Genomic DNA, 26,000 nt, shown 5'->3' with positions numbered 1-26,000 from the left:
ATTTACTTTTAATTCAGAAGATTGTACAAATGGAACCAAATGGACCTGTAGCCTGTTTTCCTTATAGGGCCCCTAATGGACGGTTCCTATTTGTACACTCTCATAAATGTAATGAATTAAGATTTTACTGCTCCTTATATCTGCGTTGTGAGATATTTTTACAGTCATAAGTCTCTGTTCTACTGTATGAAGGCTGCATCGAGACATAAACCCACAGTGACACCAAGACTAGTCAAAGTATTATTAGCATACAATAATTAGCATTATTTAATTTGTTAATTGTTGTTTGACTATGTACTGTATATACTACTGTCTGATACTAACTGTTTTCTATTGTGGTTTGAAGTCACTGATGACGGAGCTCCGTGGCCTTACTCAGATGTTAGAGAAACTGGGGGCCGGGTGTCCGGTTCAGGGTTGTGGAGTAGGCAAGGATGGCGAGCTGGGCGCCCTCTGGAGGCGCTGGGCGTCGTTGCGACGTGGCATTGGTCTCCTGCTGGCTCACTCTGTACAGAGAGGAGAGGAATGGAAGGACATCGCCACCAGCGTGAGTCATGATAACCATGGGAGCTTTCACTGATTCTTTAACCACTTAGTGCTCTAAGTATACAGGATGGTCCCCTCCTTTTCCCCCTCTAGACCAGGGATGGGCAACTTTGATGATGGAGGGCCACTAAATTTCCATACTCACTCCAGGGGGGCACATTGCATATCTGCACTCTCACCAGTAGCATACTGTATTGCAAACCCCATCACTCAAAACCCCATCACAAATGGGGGTTTATACCCCATATTGTTATAAATATTATTATATTTGTATTATAAAAAATTATAATAAAGGAAATTAACAATTATTATTATTATTATGATTATTATTATTATTGTAAATGTCATTAATATTATATGTTTTATTACATTTCCAATGCATTTAGTAATACTTATATTAACTATTGGAAATAAAAAATGCAATAGAATTTAATGCAATGGACTGTAGTTATTAAAACTGGTCAAGTAAACTTGCTTGTTCGGAATTGGAACAGCTGAAATCAATAATCTACATCAGTATTCAGATCATGATGTTGATAAGTGGGCAGCATTAAGTGAAGGTGGCGGTCCAGGGGCATGTGGCCCCTGTGCCGCCAGTTACCTATTTATGCTCTAGACCAAATTTCTTCGTCGCAAATCTACAAGCTCACAATGTGTCGCAGTGTCGAATGTTCACTTGTTATGACTTGCCCAGAAAAAAATACCCTAGGGTTCATGTGGTTAGATGAATGGATGGTTGAATGAATACATATTGTGTAACATCTACTGTATATCTTTGCAAGCATATCCGACCTGACCCTAACCAGGGTTTGTACACCACCCGCTCAGAGGCATACTTATGCACACACACATGTAAACATACCCCCCCCCCCCCCCCCACACACACACACACAACTCTTTAAATTATGTTATTAGTGCTCGTATACAAAAAAAAGGGAAAAAAAGAAGTGCTTGGCAACTGTGCTTGGCAACTGTAGAGTGACAGCGTGTCATCTGAAACCATCTTTGCGTGTAGCTTGAACAGTGGTATCAGATGACCCCGGCCCAGCGGGCCCACCATCGTTGTAGAGAGACTTTTCACAGATGAACCTTTTTGTACTTTGTTTTTTCTCTAGATGGAGCAATGCTGCAGTTCTTTAGCCAGTCTCCAGGCCGAGCTGCCCGACTCCTCTGCCGCGACCTGCGCCACGCAGGGGGAGCCCCACGAGCTGCTGGCCCACGCCCGGATGCTGGAGCAGGAGCAGCAAGCCCTCGCCTCCCTGGAACACCGTCTGGAGCACGTCCTGAGCTTAACCAGTCCTCCGGATGTAGCCAGCCTGGGTCCTGTCGCCGAAAAACTGGAGGAGATCCAAGAGAACTTCAGGAGGTATAGACGATGACGTCAGTCACGCGGAACATCTGAATATGCCTTTTTGAGCGACAGGAGCACTGACAAAAAAAACAATGTCTTCCACAGCTTGAAAGAGAGGAATGTGCAGGTGATGACGGCAGCACACACAGCTGAGACAGAGAGACAGAGAGTGCAGGAGGAGATAGAAGAGGTGGAGAAACGTGTGGCTGACATGTTGTCCTCTGTGGAGCAGCCGTGTTTGAATCTGTGTCAGCAACAGGTATGGATCTTATGTTCTATTACCGGTATGTAACATGGGGTCCAGGGACACTCAGGGGTCTTCGAGGGGGATCTAGGGGGTCCCCAGATAAATGATTGATAGTTTAATTGTCACCGTTATTACTGGACATTCTGTATACTACAATTAGAGAACATAAACAAATGGCTATTTTGATCAGTTAACTCTATACCTAAGTAATCTAGATAGATACCTAGTCATTTTGGACCAGTGACAGACCATGTCGGAATATGTATATATATAATATATATACATTAACAATGTGCTTAGATTGGGGTCCTAGAGATAAAACATTTGATCAAATAGGGGTCTGTTAACCGGAAAATGGTCTATGTTTATGTACGAAATATGCCTGAAGCTGTGAATAGACAAAGACATGTATTGATGTCACATGCCAGTATGGTCCTTTAAAGAAATGGCACTGTCATCAGCCAGAAGGATTAAAATAAATAAATATATGAATGTTCATGTCTGTCAATTTTAACCCACATGTTGTTTGAAAATCAGTCATGTTTTTGATGATTTATCATTGCTGAAATGGTGAGTAAAGTTTCCAGACTGGTTATTTGTTACTAATGAGTTTTTTCTATTGATGTTATATCTGGTATTGTTTATCTTCATGCTGGCAGTTTGTAGGTCAGCGTTTGTCCGTTGAAACTGCTTGACCTGGCAGTGCTCCTGTAATTACATTAGGTCATTGTTGGTCATAATTGGTCTTTCATGTCCTTCAACGGACTTGTTGCTGAATATTCCCTGTGTATTTAAAATGAAGAAGTATCTCACAGCATATGTGAGAGTTTGATTTCTTTTAGGCTACACACAGTAAAATAACTCAAATCTCTTTAGAATTTGCTCTCTCCGTCACTTTATTCACTTTTATGCCTCCCACTCTTCCCTCATTTGTTTGTTGACAGGAGGTCAGGAAGGGTTTGTCTTCAAACAAGGCTGAGCTACAGCGTATCATGGTCAGTGTGCAGAGCAGGTATGCGGAGGTTCCTGCTGATATCAGTTGTCTAATTCAAGAAGTCCAGCTGTCCCTTCAGAGAGCAGAGGAGAAGGTAACACAAAAACAGACATTATTTTTCCTAGATGCTGATCAGATGTACATTATTACTTACAGTAAGTGAACCTCCTTTTTCTGTGGTTGCAGTGAATAAGCAATATAGCTAATAGGCATGTTTCAGTGACAAGTTAAATTGTGTGATTTTAATGTTTTTACAGTTTACAATTCACAACGTGTGTGTGTGTGTGTGTGTGTGTGTGTGTGTGTGTGTGTGTACGTGTGTGTGTGTGTGTGTGTGTGTGTGTGCGCACACGCGTACATGCAGTTCCTAGAAGGCAGCGGTCCGCTCTGTAAACTAACTAATAGAGTGGTGGAAGTTCACTCTGGGCTGGAGGGAGTAAAGGCCTTACTAGAGCAGAGGAATGCAACCTTGACTGAGGCTCAACACACACTTAAGGTTTGTATGTGTGTGTGTGTGTGTGTGTGTGTGTGTGTGTGTGTGTGTGTGTGTGTGTGTGTGTGTGTGTGTGTGTGTGTGTGTGTGTCTGTCTGTCTGTGTGACAGTCAATACAGTGTATTATGCTGAAGAAGGCTATGTGTAGACGAGGGAAACCTTTGTTGTTCTTTGTGCTGCCTGTGCCAAGTAAATAACAAGTGCCTGAAGGACTGTTCTATGTGTGCTGGTAATCGTGGGGCGCGGTGGGTGGTGGTTGGAGCAGGGAGGAGAGGGTGTTGTTAATTTGACAGTATGCCCATTTCTTCATATTAGACTACACCACTGGGTAAGACACGCATCACAGATCTCCAACCAGAATCAAATCATGTAATTGATGCACATGCACATGTCTAGCGAAATCAGTCAATGTGTGTCTTTAGGTTCCACATGCACTCATAATAACATTAATGCTAACTTCTTAACCACATTAACCCCTATTTTTACTTTTTCAAATGTTCATTTGGCAAAAATAATCTACAAGCTCAAGCTTGCTATTTGTCGTACAACAAAGTATTCTTTAGGACACATGTGTATTTGGGGGCGTGGTGCAAACAGCACACATAAAGACAGGTAATATTTTTTCTCCTGAGCCACAAAAAGGAGCCAAATCCACCAAAGAGGCACCTTGGTTTGCAGGTCCAACACACTCACCTGTTGTTAGTATATCCTTAGAACAATGCTGTTTCCATTTAGAAAGCTAACGATGCGCACAAGGTATTTTAGAGCGAATAAAAGACACATGTACAGCAACATAGAGTATATATTGTACAGTATGTAGAAATCTTGTAATTTGTCCCTGTACATCTTCCATTCCAGTGTGTTTGGGACGAGTTGGACACGTGGCATAGTCGTCTCAGCGTCCTAGAGAGCGAGGCTCAGGATCTTGCAGAGGATGAGCCGGAGCAGGCCCACCTCGTCATGGACCAGCTCACCCAGCCCCTGCAGCTGTACCAGGACACTGCCAATATGGTGGAGCAGCGCACTGCCTTCCTCAGCAAGGTTAGGCACACTGACACTACAAATCGTTGCTGTCGGACAGAAACCACGTACTGTATGTCCAAAACCCTTACATTTAAGGAAATCAGGAAAAAAAAAAGTGTTCCAAATGGATCCGATGTAGTTATGATTTAGCCACAAGCTCTTGTTAATAATTTTCATTGGTTCAATATTTATAAAACCCACAGACACACTTAACCACTTTTCACTTTCACATCTGCATGGAGCAATACTGTACATGTCAGCAGAACAGGAAGGCTTGACTGTTATAAGAACTGAGTTATAATAATGTATTTTAATGGCTTTATTCAGGCTTAGAAAATACCTGGGTCTGTGACTTTCCATTCTACAATTAAAATGTATGTGCATTGTGCAATGGTATTCTAAAGATTTTATTTTTACTGCGTTTCAGATCCCTGCCTATCTTCAGGGGTTTGAGGATATGCTCCATAGCGCCATCTGCTGGATAGAAGAAGCCCAGTCCTGGGTCGGGGCTCCCTGTACTTATTCATCAGCCAATAGCCTGCAGAGACATGCACACTCCCTGCAGGTCAGTGATACAGGAAACACAAGTAATGCAAATATGCAGAAACACCTGCTAGCATTTTTGTACCGGTATGTTCGCTATTCCTTGATTTATATTGGTTGTGCAACACGTTGTGCTGCGACACCTTGTGGGCTTGTAGATCGACTATTTTCGTCATGAAACTAAGTATAAATCACCTTTATGAGTGCCCACTATTTGCGTTAACTAAAAATTCTATGCCCTCAGTTGGTCCTGGAGGACGCTGAGAGGATCAGAGCAGCCCTAGAGGACTTCAGGCCACTGCTGAGGGAGATCTCTGCAGTGTGTGACACCAGTAATCAGGAGGAGAGGCTGGCCGAGGCCGACCACCAAGTGGACAACATGCAATACAACATCACGGAACCTCTAGAGCAGCTTCTGCATGCCGCCGCTGTAAGACATTTTTATTTTATGTTTTCTGTCTCTCTCTAACAAACCTCCTTAGCAATGAAAAGGGGTTAAGCAATTCTCTCTAAATCTTTCTCTTCTTTCAGGAGGTCAATGCCATGGAGACCGAGCTCAAGGCCATGGAGAAGAACGTTTCAAAGATCCAAACCATTTTTTCTTCTATGGACAGCTCTAACTTGCCACCGGAGGAGCACCTTCGTAATCTGCAGGTGAGAGTTGACATTATGATTCGTGTTTTAACACTGCTGTTTTCAAGTGGTTTCGCACTGTCTGATCAAATAATGATCCAATTAAAGGAGAACGTCATTACTCTGTGGTGAAGTTCCTGATGGGTAATTGATTAAGACTCTCGCCTCCAGAAACACACATTACCTTGCTGTCCTGTTTGAATACCACCTGAAGACGTCACTACTGTCTGTCTCTCCTACACTGTCTCCCTCATAGCTTTCCTGCTGTCTGTCTCTCCTACATTGTTTCCCACTCGGCTTTCCTAATGTATGTCCTCCTACACTGTCTCCCTCTCAGTACTGTCTGTCTCTCCTACACTGTTTCCCACTCGGCTTTCCTAATGTCTGTCTCTCCTACACTGTCTCCCTCTCAGCTTTCCTAATGTCTGTCTCTCCTACACTGCCTCCCTCTCAGCTTTCCTGCTGTCTGTCTCTCCTACATTGTTTCCCACTCGGCTTTCCTACTGTCTGTCTCTCCTACACTGTTTCCCACTCAACTTTCCTAATGTCTGTCTCTCCTACACTGTCTCCCTCTCAGCTTTCGTGCTGTCTGTCTCTCCTACACTGTTTCCCACTCGGCCTTCCTAATGTATGTCTCTCCTACACTGTGTCCCTGTCAGCTTTCGTGCTGTCTGTCTCTCCTACACTGTTTCCCACTCAACTTTCCTAATGTCTGTCTCTCCTACACTGTCTCCCTCTCAGCTTTCGTGCTGTCTGTCTCTCCTACACTGTTTCCCACTCGGCTTTCCTAATGTATGTCTCTCCTACACTGTCTCCCTGTCAGTACTGTCTGTCTCTCCTACACTGTTTCCCACTCGGCTTTCCTAATGTCTGTCTCTCCTACACTGTTTCCCACTCAGCATCCCAACAGTCTCAATAAAGAAAATAACAGTATGGTATACAGTTTACTATATATACCTAAAAAGCAGTGGTGGAAAAAGTACTCAAATTCTTTACTTAAGTAAAAGTACCAATACTGCAATATAAAAATACGCCGTTACAAGTAAAAATCCAAAATTAGAAAATGAATCGAGTAAAAGTACAAAAGTATTGGCATCAACATGTACTTAAAGTACCAAAAGTAAAAGTACTAAATATTTGAAAATAGCCGATCTACAAGCTCACAACGCGCGATGCGACGCGTTGTGAGCTTGTAGATCTGCTATTTTCAAATAGCCTATGTATAAAATAGGGCTAAAGTGGTTAATGTATGTTTCATTATATCATATAGTTTATATCTGAGTAACTAAAAAGTAACTAGTAACTAAAGCTTTCAAATAATTGTAGTGGAGTAAAAGTACAATATTTGCCTCTGAGATGTAGTGGAGTAGAAGTAAAAGTATTGGAAATTGGAAACACTCAAGTAAAGTACAAATACCTCAAAATTGTACTTAAGTACAGTACTTGAGTAAATGTACTTAGTTACTTTCCACCACTGCTAAAAAGGGGATAGTGCAACAAGTGATTGAATGAATCACTAACTCACTAACTGATTTGGTAGAAAAAATATAAACTCCTTTTAATGTTCACTCACACACGCTTTTCCCCCAAAGGTGATCCTGGCCAATCTGCAGTCCATGCACAGGACCTTAGAAGAGATGGAGAGGTGCAGAAGGGAACTGGGACTCCCCCAAGGAGCAGAGACCAGTCTGGCCGTATTCCCCAGAGCCAAGCTGCTGCTACAGCCCCTGCAGGAGCTGGAGCAACTCGCCCAGCAACACGCTGCACTGCTGGAGGTATAGAATTGATACTAGATCAGCGGTTCCCTACCTTTTCCTGGATCAGGGCCCACTTGAAAATCTTGAAAGTGTTTGCGACCCACTGATCTAATGACTACCCGGCAGCCCAATGGCGCGTGTCATTTCAGAGCATTTTTATTTTAATGATCGTCTGTTGATTGTGTTCCGGCTTGGTACTTTAAGTTATTATTTATTGGTATCACTATGAAAATACATTTTTCAAGAACATTTTAATTAAATAGTAGTGTTTTGCCAGTAATTTTGCCAGTCATTAACAAAGTCAGCACCATAGTCATTAACATAGTTAGCACCATAGTCTGCTCTGCAATAACAAAATGGAACAGCCTTCCCACTGCTGTTGTTGCAGACATTACACCAGGAAGTGTTCATGCCTTTAAGAAGAGACTGAACAAACACCTCCTCAGCATGAGACCGTAATCCAATAAAGCTCAAGGACATTCAATCATCCAACATTCAGTTTATTTACTCCTGTGTAGCTGCAGATCAGTGATAGGCTGATAGGCTCTCTGAATGTCATTCATAAAGCCTGCATCTTCCCAAGCTTAATTAAAATAATAATAAAAGCATTTGGGGACCTACTTGCAATACCCTACCGGACCATCAGTGGGCCCCAGCCCACAGATTAGGAAACACTGCACTAGAAAAATCAAGTGGATGGTTTTATGACAACTTATAAAGAAATTTCCACTCCACATGATGTGCCAGGTAAAATCTGATCTCAGCTTTTTAGAGATGTTTATACTCGGTTTGCTGTTCTCTGATGATATCTGTCTTTCTGTTGGTGTGTTTGCTGTGTCTGTGTGTGACAGGTGAACGTTAGGCAAGAGAATGAGGAGATGTGTAGTGAGGATGTGATGTTCACCGCAGCAGTGGTGTCCAACATGTCTGGAGACACAGATAAGCTGCAGAGACCACCTCATGGCAGCTCCTCCCAGGTAAGATTGACCCATACTATAGTTCATCATTTCACACTCAGCAACAATCAACAGCTTGAATTTTTATGTTTCTGTTTGAAACATGACGTATACATAAAGTGTGTTTTCACTGAACTATGCGACTCAGATAGCGTAAAAAAAATACTTTAAATTAATAATAAATCTAGATTCCTTCTATTTATTTACTCCAAGTAAAATATCTCCACGCACATGGAGATATTTTTACTTTTTTCTGCCTATCAGAGGACAGTGTACTCAAAATCTTCTTTCAGTATTTTCTGAACAATTGTCTGTCTTTGTCATGTGAGTGGTGTGGCTAGCTAGCTTGTGTCTCCATTCCAGCTCTTATTGATTGAGCCTGCCTGGCACAGTAGTAGTCAGTGGGACCCTAATACAAAATCGTTAATGTGATACAAATCCAAACCTTGCCCAATTATGACACTTACAGTACCAGGCCAACTCAAGATCCTCTTTACAATTCATGAACAGTCTTGTTATCTTTCAGTCATTCAAAGTTATAAAGAAATTCAGTTGACTATCTACTGTACCACATATCTCAGTAACTGACTGCTCATGAACTCATGCTGATGTACACGTTCTGTATAGTTTTCTACTACAGTAAGTGTTGATTAAAGGATCAATTTTGTCCGAAAGACACAGATACTGTACTTATAAAAACATTGTGTCAAAGAAAAACACAGATACTGTACTTATAAAAACATTGTGTCAAAGAAAAACAAACCTGTTTTAATGGAGATAATTGTCCTTTACGTCAATACTTACTGTAATTGCCTGTTTGTTCTCTTCTTGGCCCTTTTTCATTGTTGCTTTCTGCTACATTGTAAAATCCTGGACCCATAAGGGTCCATTCAGTTGCAAATCGATGAATGAACACTGAGGATTTTACTGTGCACTGACTAAACCAGTGTTTAATCATTGCTAACAGCTATCACTAATGCAGGGTGGTTTTGAGGTGTGTGATTCTGAGGAAGAGGACGAACAGAAGGATGAAGACAGTGCTCACTCACTGTCCTCTGAGGACACACTAACATGCAGTATCCCAGAGGTAAAGACAACAAAAAGCTAAAACACAGGACAGAACCGGCATGCAGATGCCAAACTTGAACAGCAGTTTTATGCCTATAGCGAGAGTATTGCATGTTTGAAATGTTGAGCAATTGGCTACGGATAACCATCTCAAATGGTTAGCTTAGTGTTTTGGAATGAAACTTTAAATTTCATTCTCAGAACTGGTGATTAAGTTGTGTGAGAATGTGAGGTTACGGCACACCTGAAATCAGCCTGTCAGAAACAGCTGCCTTAAATATGCTGCTCCTTTGATACATCTCAGTCCTTGTGCGTACACGCGCGCACCCACACCCCCACACCCCCCCCCCCACACACACACACACACACACACACACACACACACACACACACACACACACACACACACACACACACACACACACACACACACACACACACACACACACACACACACACACACACACACACACATACTCTCTGTCTGTCTGTCTATCTGTCTGTCTGTCTGTCTGTCTGTCTGTCTGTCTGTCTGTCTGTCTGTCTGTCTGTCTGTCTGTCTGTCTCTTTCTCCCTTCCTTTGTACAGTATGTCTCCCTGCATACTGTACTATCATGCAGATGTGTTTTGTGTGTGAGAGCTTTTTTATTTCTATACCTCATATGTATGTTAGGACCCAGAGGACCCAGAGGACACACTGAGGGACCCAGATGAGTCCGTGGAGACTCATTCAGATGCCCAGTGCCATGGGGAAAGTGAGAGCATGTCTGAACTACAACCACTCTCAGAAGCCAAGGTACATACTCTACAGTGGAAGGATGTTGGACTGGTTGGATTTATACTGCTCACTTTATCTCTGTACCATTGAATTAGTTGTATTACTGTATACTTACTGTATGTCTGTGATATTAATTTAAAATACCAAGAGAAGACATCATACCAATGTCACTTTGTATACAGTAGGCTGCCAAATAACATACAAAACACTTACAATGCCTTGGTAAAATATCAGCTACAGGTTATTATTTGTCCACTGTGGTCTAATCTGTCACATTTATTCTAATCTCATCGCCACTGGAGAGTGTGACATTTTGGTCAGAACCTGAGACATGAGAAAGTGTTATAATGGCAAAAACTGGACGTGTATTTTTGTAGACAGGACCAGCCAGCCTGTAGTCTGCTTCAGAAAACATCAAAACTTTATCTGAACTCTAAGAGCCAAGTTAGGAATTGATTTTATCCAGTCCGGTAACAGCCAGTAATCAAGGCAAACGTGCCATAGGCCAGCGGTTGTCTTTTTAATTTCAAGGACTGATTGGGGATCTGGTACGCATTAGGGCCATTGACCCCCATTAACTCTGAGAGTGTACAAATGTAATCAAATGGACCCGTAACAGTAAGGGTCATTAAGGTTCCTAACTTTCAGTCATTTAGCTGGGAACATGGACCCCGGACCCCAGTTTGAGAACCACTATAGGCCAATGACAGACATATTCTTGCTCCTGACATTGACTAGGAAGAGTCTCCCATACACACTGATGAAACACACACACGCTGCAGCATACATTCACTCCCTACAGTCTTCAACTTCAGTTGAACAAACACAGTTTTTTCCTGCAACTTCTTTCAAACAGACGGTTGCTTCTGAAGAGGTGTCAGTGGGCAGGAACAAGCCTCTCACTGTGTCCACAGCACCACTGCAAGACCTGGCGGTGAGTGCTTGACAGACAGGAAAAACCTCTTGTGTCAGACAAACATGTGCAAGGGCCATGCTAAAATACACACGCACGTCGCACGCACAAACGCATACACACGCACACGCACAAGCACACACACACACCATTTTTAATAAAAATGTACGTAATATTGTACGTAATAATATATTAAAGCGAAACATTTATAGTAATATAATTAAAATATACAATGAAAAATATACAATAATGATAAAATACTGGATTTAAAGAGTGAAGCAGAATACATTATCTCAGATATACCATGTTTAGTCATATTTTGGGGCAATATGCTCTAATATGCTTTAAAGGTTCTATGACATTCATTTTAACTTTTTTTTATTTTTTATGTTTTTTGGGGGGTTTTATGACCTCAATTACACCCAAAAAACATTGAACATTCAGTGGATTTTCTGTGGTCTGGGGTTTTCTGAATAATTAGGCTGAAAAGTAATCTGTGATTTCCCCTTGGAGAGTGAAGTCACATTAATCCCGCCCACTCTCCTCCTCGCCTCCTCTATCCTTTCCTGGGGGGGGTTAAGTTAAAACCTTTTATACACGTTTGAAGGACCATGACCAAGACTTTTAATGTGTTGTAAAACTGAATGTCATGAAACCTTTAAATACAGCCCTAACCCCAGTCTCTCATGTTACTATCATGACAAAGCTGAGAGCAAAAAGGCTGCTACAGTACATGATGCATAAGTGGATAACAGATGTATTTCAAAATGAGAGTGCAGCGTTTAAAATTCAAATTACAAATTATTATTAGAATCTTGATGGAGCAAACAAAAAGGACCTACTAAGAACCACTGATTTAAATAACGTACCTGTATTAGCCCTGATTACCATTGCAACAAAACCTAGATGCAATTACCAAAAGTCTGTCCACATTTCCAATCATGTTTCTTATTTAATTTAATTTTGGACACTTCCCTCCGTCCACCCAGGAGGCCCAGTGTAGGCTGAATGAGCAGAGTGAACATAAGCACCTCACTGCCAGGCATGGTGGCTCAGGGGAGGAACAGCAGGCCCAGGACACCACAGAGACACAAATCAGGTAAAAGGCCAGGCTTTAGTACCACTAAAGCGAGTGTTACTGTAAGTCTCAAGCATACAACGTATAGCTGCACAGCACACATCCATGTCCACACCTCTGTTTCCTCTAGATGGAGTCAACTCCACAGCCACTTTTCTCAGAAACTGGCAACTCTGAGAAAGGTTCGGGAGGAGCATGAAGCCATGTTCATCTCCACAGGAGAGGTAGGGAAATGATGCTTCAAACTCTAACATGAAATCACGTTTGAAACTATAACGCGAAATGATGCTTTGAACTCAAACGTGAAATCATCCTTCAATTAACCCATTTAGACCGGGAAAGCATCTGACTGTGTAATTGTTTGATTTCTTTGGCTATCGTGAAAATCGTGAACATTTTTTGCACATCTTTGAATATGTATATTTTCAAGCGAACATTTGCAACTCAAACCTTTACTTCTGGGGTTCCCTGGAACAACATCTTGTACAAATATAAAAAAATATATATTCAAAGCTTTGCACACATTTTCACATTTTTTTTTCAAAAATAGCAGATCTACAAGCTCATAGTGCGGAACTCGGTGCCACGCTATGAGCTTATATATCTGCTATTTTTGAATAGCCAAAGAAATCTTAAAATGACACAGATGTGTTCCCGGTCTGAATGGGTTAAACTCTAATCAACATGAACTTATGGTTTGAACTCTTACACGGAATGATGATGGGTGAACGTGAAATGACGCTCCAAACTGGAATGTGAGCTGAAGATGTAAACAAGCTATTGATAGCAAAGGATGCATGATTAGTCACATCTGTGGTCAAAAGGCTCTTTCTTTTTTGTTTCCTGTTCTACTTCATTGCTTCCTCCCTCCTTCTTTCCTTAATTTCTTACATCCTTTTCTTTCTTCCCTTCATTTGTTTGCCTTTTTGTTATTCTTGCCCTTCCTTCCTTCTGTCTTTCCTCTCTTTTGTTCTTCTATCTGTCCTTCCCTTTTTCCTCCTCTCTTCTGCCCTCGTTCCATCTCGTCATTGTTCGTCAAGATGTTCGTCATTTTCTCTTGTTTCTTTCCATACCTGCGGTGTCTCACACCGAATAGTAGATCCACAAGCTCACAACACTTCTTGCGTTGCTTTGTGAGTTTGTAGATCGTTTTTTTTTTTTGGGTGTGTGAATGTGTGACTATATGTATCTCCTGTGATTTATTTTAGGTATCAGAAAAGGAGATGGAGATGACTGGTTCTGGTGCTGCTGTTCTCCATGAGGCACAGGACTCCACTGCCTCCTTACAGCAACTAATGCACAGCATGGCAACAGAGGTATATCGTCTCAGTCTCTAATGGACTTTGACATCCAAGTCCATGGGCAAATCACAGCACTTTTCTGAGCCTAATTATTCAGAAAACCCCAGACCACAGAAAATCCGCTGAATGTTCAAAGTTCTGTTTTTTTGGGTGTAATTGAGGTCAGAAAACCTAAAACAAAATAGAAATGTGATGTCATGAAACCTGTAATGTCTCTCCTTGTGCTGTGTTCTTGTATAACTGTGCTATTTAAAAGCTATTTACTAAACGGCCATTCATACCATTCATTTTTAACGAACTGCCGAGGCCCATGTATAAACACTATGCTTGTAAAGGAGCTGAGTCAAGTACCCAGCTACTTTGAATCTAAACAGACATGATGAAATTGCACAACTACAACAAACACAAGTGAAGTTGTTTATAGCATATTTGAAATTTGTGGGTGCTGGTGACGATCGGATGATCACTTGGTCAGTTCACCACTGTGACCTCTCCTCTCCTCTCCTCTCCTCTCCTCTCTTCTCTTCTCTTCTCTTCTCTTCTCTTCTCTTCTCTTCTCTTCTCTTCTCTTCTCTTCTCTTCTCTTCTCTTCTCTTCTCTTCTCTTCTCTTCTCTTCTCTTCTCTTCTCTTCTCTTCTCTTCTCTTCTCTTCTCCTCCTCTGGTCTCTCCTCTCCTCCTCCTCTGGTCTCTCCTCTCCTGATGATCTTCATATTATCTGATACATCCTATAGGTCAGCTGTGCAGACAGTACCCATCCTCCTGTGGAGAAGGAGGTGTACCTGGCTCTGCGCAGGGTGCTGCTCTGTCTGGACAGAATCACAGACTTCCTGCTGGCTCCTGTGGGCACTGCTCCCGATGACTACCAGCTAAGATCACTGCAGCAGGAGGTAAATGAAGCGTTAAAGTACATCCCACATGTGTCCATGTACCTCGCCAGTGTTCCTGCGGCAATTGTTTAGTGTTTATTTGTTGTGTCGCCGCCACAACCCCAGAATATTACCTAGGAATCTCACAGTTGATGATAAAGTGTGTCTTGTAGTTTAGTTTTATGTAAGATATTGTAGTAGACCCAGACAAGACCCGGCCACAACCGCTCTGCCAATCGAGTGTATTGTTATTTAGATACCCTGTTTGTGTTATGGGTTTTTATTTTACAGTAGGTGTTTGTTTGATCATTGTTCATGCCTGGACTTCACTTGAAGCATGACACTTCATTCATCAATAATAGCTGATCTACAAGCATTGCTGCCCCAGTCAACTAAGTATATATAGGTTTTAACCCATTGAGACCTGAAGCCGATTCTACATGTCTCCTCAATCCCAACAGTTTTCTGAAAAACGTATGTTTCTAAATCAGTGGTGCTCAATCTTTTTCATGTCAAGGACCCCCAAAATTATATGTATTTGGCCGCGGACCCCCATCAAAATATTTTGTTCCAGGGACCCCCAGAAGCAAAGATTTGAGTTGTTCGCTTTAAAAATATATATATTCAAAGATTTGCACACATTTTCACGATTTTTCAAAAATAGCAGATCTACAAGCTCATAGTGCGGCACTCGGTGCCGCGCTATGAGCTTGTATATCTGCTATTTTTGAATAGCCCAAAGTGTAAAATAATGCTTTTTAGCCCACATCTGAAATGACACAGTTCCAGGTCTTAATGGGTTAAGTCATTAAATAAAGGAATAAATCATGAAACTCTTTTCCCACTTTGTCCCCTAAGTGTTTATGGACGGAGCTTGAAACACTGTGTGAAACCCTGGGCAGGGTGGAGGCAGAGATCAGACCTACCTTGTTGGCAGAGGAGCCAGACAGCCTGCGCTGTCTGACCTGCCTTCAGCAATGTCTCCATACAGCCCAGACAGTGCTCAGCTCATCCCAGAAACACCTCCACACACACCTGAGCCTCACACAACGATATCAGGTAGGAACTACACACATTCTCTGATTCTCAACCTGCCTACAAGCTCACAACGCGTCACACGCTGTGATGAATTGTCAGCTTGTAGATCAGCTTTTTTTCAGTGATCATCATAGATAATATAAGACCTCTAGACTAGTGTTGTTCTACTCAATGTGTTTGTTCAGTCTCTGGTGTAAATATTTAGTTTTTCCCTATTGGACTGCAATGAGATTGATCCAGCATTCCTTGTTTGGCTAACAAATGACTTTATTTATACTGTAAACAAAGTGACTTAAAGGGATATTTCACAAAAAAAGTAAAAAACTTTTGTGAGGGGGCCGTGTTTTTCCGATTACTTTTTTCATTTACATTTTTTATTGTATTTTTTTTTTTTTTTTTTTCAAAAAAAATATAAAAAATACATGAAAAAAGTAATTGAAAAAACACGGCCCCCTCGCGCATTAGGAGGGCAGGGTGAGTCACCAGAACCAAGGACGGGTGTTTTTGATGAATCTAACATGGTTAAAATGGAGTTTGAACTTACAATGGGTTTGTATAGGAAGGGGGCGTGTCTGATAAAATGAATATCAAATATCGAAATAATTAATCAGTTTACAAAGGCCTGAGTAGATGATAAAATGACCAAAAGTTTTTTTGAAAGTGAAATATCCCTTTAAGTAACTGTTTCCACATCCAGCAACTTCAGTAGATCTGTAAGAATAATAAACAATATTAGAAATTCAGTTTTTATGTTCATTCTACAGTATGCTTCAATTGTGTAAACCAAAATCAAATGCAAAATCTCTCTGTTGCAGGCCCATTTATTGTGTGCGATTTCAGTAAATAATAATTTGATGACCGAAAAAAAATTATGTGATTGTTAAATTGTACAAGTAAGGAAGTTAAAATGAAGGTAGAATATCAACTGTTGTAATTACATTTTCATTCCTACAGTACCAACATTTTGTGAAGAAAAAATATTTACACAATGCACCATACAGTATATTACATAACCTACAGTATACCACATCTAAACCAACACAGAAAAGCCTTTTACATTCAGGACATGTTCTTCATGCAGGCTGGACTGGAGCACGTGAAGAGCCAGGTGTGTGTTTTTGAACACATGGACCTCGGACAGACAGATTTAATGAAAGACATAAAGGAAAGCCCTAATGTGGAGGTAAGCAAAGCAACCATCATGTGGGGTGCGTGTGACCGTGCGTGCGTGCATTTAAAAAAAATCTTCTCTTCCTCAGTAAGTTTTGCCTTGATAGGAGCTGACGTTAGTGTGACCCAGGTTATGCGAATAATAGAATCTCTGACATTCATTTTGTACCATCAAAGCAACTGTAGCACCACCAGAATGACTTAAAGTAGAAAAACACCCATTATCCCATTATACCCTTTAAGTATTTTGTGTTCAACTCCTGACAGTATGTGTTAAGTAGCCGTGTGAGAGAGTCTCCCAAGGAGACAGCCCAGCTGCAGCAGAGTTCCAGGGCCTTGCTCCAGGGCCTAGCTAGCCTTTTGGATCTGGGTGAAGAGAGCTTAAGCACGTACACCGCAAAGCAGGCCAGAGTTCTTCCCAGCCCCAGCCAAGTACAACCCTTCCTCTGCAGACACCAGGTATGCAACTGTCTCCTTGTGCTAAATCCGTGGCATAAATTAGAAATATCTGCCGAACCAAGTGTCTGGAGACCTTTATTTGTGTAACTGGATTGTATTAACCACATTAACCCTGGTGTCCCAATTTGTGGGGAAAAAGAAAGAAAGAAAAAGAGAGCATTGCATTGCGAGCTTGTAGATCAGCTATTTGTCATACAACAACGTAGATACTGTAGAGTTTACATGGTTAAGAAATGCATGTAACTAGAAACTATTTTGAAAACGCAACACAGAGACTCTCTATTGACCTAGTCATGTTTTGGCCCTTCTTTCCAACCTCTGTCCTACTCCCACAACTTCGGACCACCCAGAAGTTGTTCCAGGTCCTTGGATCCCAAGCGGCGTTCCTCCGGCATCTGTTCCAGCACCAGCCGGTGGCGCTAGAGAGTCTGGCAGGCGACCACATCCAGCTAGAACTCAGGATCAACGCTCTGCACCAAGAAATTCTGCAAGATGAAGTGGCCTCTCAGACCAGGGTTCAGGTTGGCCATGTCAACTGTGCATAATCCAGTGGTGATATAACCATACTGAGATTTATTTTTAAGTAAAAGTAGCAATACCACAATATAAAAAGACTCTGTTGCAAGTAAAAGTCCTGTATTCAAAACTTTACTTGAGTAAAAGTACAAAAGTATTGTCATCAAAATACGCTAGTACCAAAGTAGAAGTACTTGAATTTTTTTCAAAAATGTGTCAAACTTTCCACCACTGGCATAATGTTATCATTCCTAGTACTGAACAGCGCAAACGTTTCCTCATGGGATGACACGAGCCCGTTTTTTTGGGGGCTGGTGTGTAGGAGTGGAGCCAGTGGGAGAGGGACTATGGCCAACTGGGCCAACTGCTGGATCAGTTGGAGACCCTAGTCAGTGGCAGAGAGCATGAAGGAGATGACCATGACGACGTCTGTCCCCAAGAACAAATAAAGGAGAGACTGGATACCTGCCAGGTTAGCCTGTTTGTTTTTTTGGGGGTCGGGGGGTTTACCGTCCTTCTTTCCTCTTCCCCACCAGGCCGTCACACACTTGCTTTTCTCTGTAGTGTGATCTCTCAAGTAGTATTTTTCCTCTTTTTCATTTTTGGGGGTTCTTACAAATTAACCCTGCTAACAGCACTGGATGAGCTTCAGGTTACGGGACTGACTCTATTAGAGTATTAAAGTTGATTGGAGTTTTTCACTCCTCCTCTCTAATTTTCCTTCTCCTCTTCACATCGTTCACTACTGCACACTTTCTATTTCCTATCTTTTTTTCCTTCCTTATATTTGTTTACCCTAGTTTCAGTTTTGCTCATTTTGTGGTAATTTTCCCCGTCTGAATTCAAGACGGCCTTCCCTATAAACAACCTTCCCTATACTTGGCGAAGGTTGTTCCCAAGTATAGAGGCGGGGGAACAACTTTCCGTATACTTGAACAACCTGCCCTATACTTGTTATACGGAACAACCTGACCGATACTTATTTACTGTACTATACCTGGACAACCTTCCCCATTCTTGTTATTTACTATATCAGATTCATTAACTTTGTTTTAAGACCATACATTTTCCAAAAAGCATACTTCTGCAAGCTGTAGTTCCAGAACTGTTGGATCTGACCCAATCTCAATCTCAAATTTCATATGCAATGAAAAAAACTAAAATGCTCATTGACACACCGTTTACTGTGTTCAGTCCGTTATTAATCTGTCGGTTTTTAACACAAGGATACAAGAATGAAATAAAGGTGTCAAAAATATAATCTAAATAAAGAAGAAGTATGACTAGATGACATTGAGACAAATAAATCTACTGAGAGGATCATTCCTGATTCTCTGTGTCCCTTAGCGAGTGCTGGACCAGCTAGAGCAGAGCAGAGATGTTTTAGGCTTGCTCCTGGATCAGGGCAACATGCTGCAGCGTGATGCAGGATGCAGTACCTCAGCCAGCCAGGCAGGAGGAGCTCTGGAGCTACGGTGGCGCAGCCTCCACAGGAGGACAGAGCACAAGATCAGGCGCTGCCAAGACATCCAGGACAGATGGTCCAGGTAGGACAGTTCTCAAACCTGTAAGACCTCTAAAGTTTTGGTCCATTTAGAACCCCCTCATAGAACCCTGAGGGTCCCTGGACCCCACTTTGAGACTAACTGAGGGAGGACGTTAGAAAGCATTCACATTTGCAACTGCAGCAGGCAATAAGTACAGAATGCAATCTTCTCAGCAAATAATCCCACAAACAACCAAATAGAAGTTGTTTTCTCTTGATAATGAGATCATATACAGTACAATATAGCAATGATTATGTGTGACTGTTATAAGAAGTCCGTGAAATGGACAAGCAGTTCCTGTGTTATTTTGACAAGTTTCAGTGAGTTACCATGGTATATCAAGTGCAAAGCTATTAAGTCAAAGCTGTGATAATGTTAAGGCATTTAGTGAGAAAACAAGTTGCTTTCCATTATAAGAAGTTATTTACTTTGGTATTTCAACATAAGAACAGAGAAAGTAGTTTAGATTAGACCACTTCCAGTACTTGTGTTCTTTTTATTACTTATCCACAGGTATAAATGATACATCAGCAGTTTAATAAGTTTTATCACATCTGTAGCAATATGCCAGTGAGTAAAAAATCTCTGGCCAGAACCAATTTTTTTCATGATCTGTGGAAATAGATTATATTCCAGTTCAGTCCACTGAGCTCTGCAGAAATAATTGAAAGAGGAAGGGAATGTAAAACAAGAATTATGCTGGTGGAAGTCAGTTCTGCAGACCCACATTATTATTAATTTTAGACTGTCTAAAACCTTCTACAGCAAATGTTATTTACATTGTTATAGTAACACACATCAGCATGGAACAACATCATCATTTCCGCGCTGTTGGGCAGAAACTTTGTTTTTCCATGAATGAATGCCCTATTTTCACTGGTGGAAAGTACATTTACTCAAGTACTGTACTTGCGTACAGTTTCGATTTACTTTACGTGAGTGTTTCCATTTTAAGTAAAACATCTGAATACCGGTACTTCTTCCACCGCTGCCTTTTTTTTCTTTTTTACCTTGTCTGTGTCACTGCTGAATAAACAAAATTACAGGTACAGAGTTCATTGGAACACAGGTCATTTTTCTAATTTCCTGAAAAGTAATAGCCTTGGACATAAATCGTCTCTGCCTTGACAGTGACGATTTGTAAAAAATGTATTGTACCTGTTTCTCTGTGTCCTATTTCATTCTCTGATAGAGAATTAAATACATATATATATATATATTTGACGCACCATCTCTCTCCCCCACCTCATAGATACCAGAGAGACTCAGAGAGACTAGATAAATGGCTGTCGGAGGCCCACACCCAGCTGGAGACCTTGTCGGGAGTGGTTGGCGGCACTACCCAGAATCAGGAACATATTCCCAGCTGTGTCATTCAACTCTTGGTAAGAAGCAGAGCAGTTGATGACTTTGGTCGTACTAGGGAGACTCTGAGTGTGATGAATGATGGTGCTGAAATACAATAACTGAACCAAAGTGCTTTCTTGGATAAGTAAAGGCGGTAAGAGATATATATACTGTAATATGAAATGACATAATACTGGAACATAGTTAAAGACACTTGCTTTTAACTTGCTCTGTGAAATTCATTGCTGATGCTCTCGATGCAACAGATGAATGCCTATTTATGTGGCTGAAGATTTTTTTTTTTTTTTTTTTTAATTGTACAGACTGTTTTCTCATTTCAATTTTTGTTTGTTTCACAATGGTGGACACACACAAGATGCCTCTTGTGTGTGTGTGTGTGTGTGTGTGTGTGTGTGTGTGTGTGTGTGTGTGTGTGTGTGTGTGTGTGTGTGTGTGTGTGTGTGTGTGTGTGTGTGTGTGTGTGTGTGTGTGTGTGTGTGTGTGTGTGTGCGTGCGTGCGTGCGTGCGTGCGTGCGTGCGTGTATGTGTGTGCTAATATCGCAAACAACTGGACAGATCAGTGCTAACTATCTTTATCTTTATAATCTTTTGCATGCCAGTAAGCCACATGCCTCCAATAATTTGTTTTCACGTTTTATACTTTATGACATTTTTTTTTTTTTATCATGGAAGTCAATGGGGCTCTGATCAGGGTGAAACCTGCGAAGCCCATATTTTGAGTCACACGTCATAGATATGTCATAGACGACATGCTGTAGATCATGTAGATGACTGAAGTCAGGCTGACCTGATGATTTGATTTTTTATCGACACGTAATATTCGTGTTCTGTGTGGATGTGCTCATTACATGCCCTGGTGTGTGAAGGGCTTCAGAATTCATACAGTATAATGCCATATAATACTGTACCAGGAGGTCGCTGCTGATTCACAGTACTAAAACTTGTACAGTAAAAGGTATTGCTGTTAAGTTGTTTGGAATGAGACATTCTAATAATACATGGCAGCTCAAAACAGTCAACTTCAGCTGAACTAACCACTTTCCAACCTGGCATCCCTATTTTGGGCACGTTGTTATAGCCAGGTGCACATTTTTTAAGATTTTCTAAAATGTTCAACAATTTTTTAAAAACGGCAGGTTGAAAGTGTTTGATGGTTACTATCGGTTGGTGCCGTCAGCAAGAGGTGTGTAATTCAGATGTTAATTCATTGGGGCCCATGATGTTTTTGTTTCAGCGCTGATGGTCCTATAATGCTTTCCATAGGTGAGGGCTTGCAACATCCACTGTACTGAACTGTGTGTGATATGCAACAGAGATTTCTGACCTACAGTATCTAACCACATCTGTGCTATGTTCCTGCAGGATTTCTCCATGGAGGTGCAGGCCAGATCAGCCCAGAAGACATCTGTCGCCAGGGCAGGTACTCGTCTGAATAAAGCCAACTGTTCTGAGATGAGCAATCAACTGGCCCTTATAGAGCTCAGGTGGAGCAAGCTCATATCTGGCCGGTCCAAAGCCCTGGACAAACAGCTACAGGTACCATGAGCAATCATAGAATCCTCATTGTAAACTCATCAGTGTTTATTTAACCTTTTTGTATTACATTTTCTTTTATTATTTTCAATAAGCCTGTGGCCATGTTGTGGCCATTGTAGCTGAACCGGGAGCAGTACTGGCACCTGACGTAGGTTTTTTTTCCGGGTTGAATGGGAAACATGGCCACAGGCTGACTAAATAAGCGATTTAAGCGGTTGTTTCGCCCCGTTCTAAGAAGTTAGGGTTCCGGAATATCCTCAAACATCTGTAGAATTTTGGGAATACCATTAGTTTTTGTATATGATGTGGCGAAAAAGGTAATTCACGGACCCTTTGCCAGTGTTCCACCGATTCCGGTAGACATCCTAGTGGAACCTCATCTCGGAGCAGTATAGCGGAGTGAGAGGTCCGTAATGGGGCTAAGTGCTGGACAGCTCCCAGTGTGGATATTTGTGATTGTGAGACAGGGCTTTTCTGCAAACCGTATGAGGCAAGGCACCACAAGGCAAGGCAAGTTTATTCGTATAGCACATTTCACCAACAAGGCAATTCAAAGCACTTTACATAAAACATTAAGCATTAAACACATTATAAAAGGATATATGAATTTAATAAAATAAAAAGTGAGAATAAAACTGAAGAATAAAGGCCTTTGCAGACAGGGTGCGATTGGTCAATCAGTTTTTATCATAGAGAACCATGTGTTCTTTTTTCCGTGCGAGAAATCGCACCCTGTCTGTAAATGCCTTAAGAGAGTAAAATTTAAGTGCAGAAGAATGATGAAAAAAACTCAATAAACCCAGCTGCAAACAGTGAGTGTTTTTCTTTTTTTTTCTTTTTTACTTTGATCTAAAATAACTGAGTAGTATTGAGAAATGAATTATTTGACAGACAGGGAGCCAGTGTAAAGATCTAAGAACTGGAGCGATATGATGCACTTTCTTGGTGTTAGTGATATCTTCAGCTGTAACGGAATGCTTAGCTCTTATACTGTTAGTAGTTATACGTAGTTTTTTTAACCGATGGAAACAAGCTACATTCTCTCGGTTCTAGGACAATAGAAAGTGACGTAATGTGTTGATGTAGCATAGCTACAGATCAATATCATTGAGGGAAAACTAAGTTAAGCTGCAAGTAATTTGGCTCTGCAAATGAAAATTGTTATGTGAGCACTTTTGATTTGCAACCATAAATGGACAGAAAAATCCTCTTTAGTCAGGTGTTGAAAGCTGAAGGAAACATACCAAACGTGATGAAGTGATCCAAGCACATAATCTACAGCGTAGAAAATATGCATCCACGTTTGCCATGTTAGAAAGAGTTTCCTTTTGATGTCTGACTGTTAGCTGACAGATTTTGAAGAGGGCAATTAAAGGAGGCAATATTACCTCACTAGAAACAGTTAGAAGTGTGACCAGGCACAACATTAAATGGTCTGTGCAACAGCATTACAGTATATACAAAAGTGTGACCTGCTTGTAAATCATGATGAACGACTGAAATTAATGAGTGTCCCCACAGCACAGATAAATGTGAAACATGTATGGCATCTTTTCAAATATACGTTTTAGAACATATTTCTATGTATGTATCTATCTGTCCATCAGCTGTTGCTGGCAAGATGGCCCCCGGTGGGGCTGTTGTCTGAGCTAGAGTCCTGGCTGAACAAGTTGAACACCATGTTAAATCAGGAGAGAGAGGCAGTCCTTCAAGCCAGAGATGCTGATCAGTTGCTCCAAACCCTACTGCACTGCCAGGTAATCCTGTCTCCATTGCCTGTCGTATTGTTTTCGCCATCACTCTACTTTTATGGTCGTATAATGCACTTTCATTCAAATGTTTTTCGTCCAGACTAGTTTCATTTTCATAGCCACATAACTTCTTAAAGTAATTTAGATGATGGTTGGATGATTGCATCTTTAAATGTTATCACGTTACAACTTAATCCTCCTCTTAGCAGTGTGGCTAAATTCCTGCATGTTTCCTGTCTCATTTTAATCAATGCTAATGCAAAATGAGTAATTTAACTGAACCCAATTGGTCTATTTTTACACTTAGTGTTTTGCAGTGTATCCGCCTACTGTATGTGTATGTGTCTATAAACCCATAGTTTGTTAGCTGTTAAAATTTAGAAACGTAGTAGCGTTCATTGGCAGTTTTGCATACAATTTTGGCGGATTCAGGTCAGAAAAAAACAAAAACAAATTATCTACATAATTATGGGTTGGTGTGCATAGAGGACACCATACATTTTAAGCAATTTTAAGTACCGCTTATGGTTGGCTAATTTAGCATAGTTCCCATATTTGTTTCTGGTTTTAACATGTGTCCATGCAGTGGATCTACAGTATGATTAATGCATTTCCTTCACATTGGGCATTCAGTATTATTGTAGGCAGAAATACTGTTATATCAAAGCTGACCCATGCTGCAGTCTAAAGTGCTTTGTGCTAGTTTTTGTAATTATTCCTATTTGTTAAGCTGCAGATTTTCTTGCCTTTCTAAAGGAGATGAAGACAGGTATTGTCAACGGGCAACTTGTTCTGGACTTCCTGTGTCAGTGTGGATCTCAGATGGCAGTAGGGCACATCCATTCTGAACGTACTCTTTATGCCGAGCGACTGGGCGACCTCCACTTGTGCTGGCAGCAACTACAAGCAGAGCTCGACTGCCAGGCACGTCAGCTACTCACAAAATACAATTAGTTACTACTACTACCCTTTTTTCATCATCATCATTGTTTTTTTTTGTTTTTTACTAAATCATTATAAGCCTAATCCTGTTGCCACTGCACAGACCGAACTGAACTAAACTTGAACTAACTTAAATGGACTCTGTCTCATATACATTCTTGACTCTTATTTATTACGCACTTTAGTTACATAGGATGCTTTCCATTCATTTATTATGCAGATTTGTTCTATATTATGCACTTTATGTCTGCTCCCCTCACCTCTCTTTTATGATCTGATTCTCTATCTATCTGTTAACTGCATTGATGAGCATGTGATGTTACAATAAAGATTGATTGTGATTCTGATTTATTATGTAGCACATTTCTGAAACAGGGGTTTACAGAGTGCTCTGTTCCAAACTTTAATTTCTGGTGAACTGCTTTTCTTCAGATACGTGAGATTGAACAGATGCATCACACGTGCACAGACAGAGAGAGGAGGCTGGCTCGTCTCTGTGGCCGGGTGACACGGGAGACAGAAAGACTGAACAAATGCCGCCATCCTGTCAGTCAAACTCTGGCTCAAAAGGCTCTGCTGGAGTGGGAGGTGCAGCATTGTGCTTTCGTGTGTGTGTGTGTGTGTGTGTGTGTGTGTGTGTGTGTGTGTGTGTGTGTGTGTGTGTGTGTGTGTGTGTGTGTGTGTGTGTGTGTGTGTGTGTGTGTGTGTGTGTGTGTGTGTGTGTGTGTGTGTGTGTGTGTGTGTCTGTCTGTGTCTGGGCGTGGAAAAAAAGAAAAATATTTATACATACTGTATATGTTGAGACTTCTTTAGTAGCCAAAATACAATGCTTCAATGAAACATCAGTTCAACCTTTGAGGGAATTCAGATTCAGAATATGTCAGAAATGGTTTCCAGACCATTAAAAACTAAAGCTGTACTGTGTCTGCTTTCTCCCAGGCTAATGAGGAGAGAGCCAAGGAGGTGGCCATGGCACTGCAGGAGTTGCAAGCCACCCGTGCGTACATCGTCCAGGAGGAGGGGCGTGAGGAGGGGGAGCACCCTAGTGATGCTGCCTTCATGAAGCAGATGGAGAGTGTCAGTCAGGCCTGCAGTGCTCTCCAGCAGGAGGTAACAGAACAAGTC

At 41.3% G+C, this 26,000-nt stretch overlaps 1 protein-coding gene across 9 annotated transcripts in view; it reads left to right on the top strand.

Annotated features, from left to right (window-relative positions):
* syne2a (spectrin repeat containing, nuclear envelope 2a) overlaps positions 1–26,000 on the top strand; it is a 113,075-nt gene that overhangs the window by 45,410 nt on the left and 41,665 nt on the right. For 7 of the 9 annotated variants that reach the window (XM_084082367.1, XM_084082363.1, XM_084082364.1 and 4 more), the window contains 30 exons: positions 347–547; positions 1,662–1,912; positions 2,003–2,156; positions 3,089–3,232; positions 3,503–3,634; positions 4,490–4,672; positions 5,082–5,219; positions 5,442–5,627; positions 5,729–5,851; positions 7,423–7,605; positions 8,439–8,564; positions 9,511–9,630; positions 10,285–10,407; positions 11,246–11,323; positions 12,292–12,401; positions 12,511–12,604; positions 13,589–13,696; positions 14,414–14,569; positions 15,407–15,607; positions 16,668–16,769; positions 17,024–17,215; positions 17,566–17,736; positions 18,054–18,203; positions 19,079–19,278; positions 20,531–20,663; positions 22,009–22,182; positions 23,790–23,939; positions 24,690–24,857; positions 25,308–25,463; positions 25,815–25,985. In XM_084082367.1, the coding sequence (XP_083938493.1) occupies positions 347–547; positions 1,662–1,912; positions 2,003–2,156; positions 3,089–3,232; positions 3,503–3,634; positions 4,490–4,672; positions 5,082–5,219; positions 5,442–5,627; positions 5,729–5,851; positions 7,423–7,605; positions 8,439–8,564; positions 9,511–9,630; positions 10,285–10,407; positions 11,246–11,323; positions 12,292–12,401; positions 12,511–12,604; positions 13,589–13,696; positions 14,414–14,569; positions 15,407–15,607; positions 16,668–16,769; positions 17,024–17,215; positions 17,566–17,736; positions 18,054–18,203; positions 19,079–19,278; positions 20,531–20,663; positions 22,009–22,182; positions 23,790–23,939; positions 24,690–24,857; positions 25,308–25,463; positions 25,815–25,985 (4,578 nt within the window). The remainder of the gene's footprint in view (positions 1–346; positions 548–1,661; positions 1,913–2,002; positions 2,157–3,088; positions 3,233–3,502; positions 3,635–4,489; positions 4,673–5,081; positions 5,220–5,441; positions 5,628–5,728; positions 5,852–7,422; positions 7,606–8,438; positions 8,565–9,510; positions 9,631–10,284; positions 10,408–11,245; positions 11,324–12,291; positions 12,402–12,510; positions 12,605–13,588; positions 13,697–14,413; positions 14,570–15,406; positions 15,608–16,667; positions 16,770–17,023; positions 17,216–17,565; positions 17,737–18,053; positions 18,204–19,078; positions 19,279–20,530; positions 20,664–22,008; positions 22,183–23,789; positions 23,940–24,689; positions 24,858–25,307; positions 25,464–25,814; positions 25,986–26,000) is intronic. The other 2 variants (XM_084082365.1, XM_084082369.1) reach the window with 2 other exon arrangements.

The sequence above is a fragment of the Gymnoscopelus microlampas genome (assembly GCF_963454915.1).
Source record: "Gymnoscopelus microlampas genome assembly, chromosome: 16".
NCBI lineage: Eukaryota > Metazoa > Chordata > Actinopteri > Myctophiformes > Myctophidae > Gymnoscopelus > Gymnoscopelus microlampas.
This window is presented reverse-complemented; position numbering and strand designations above follow the sequence as displayed.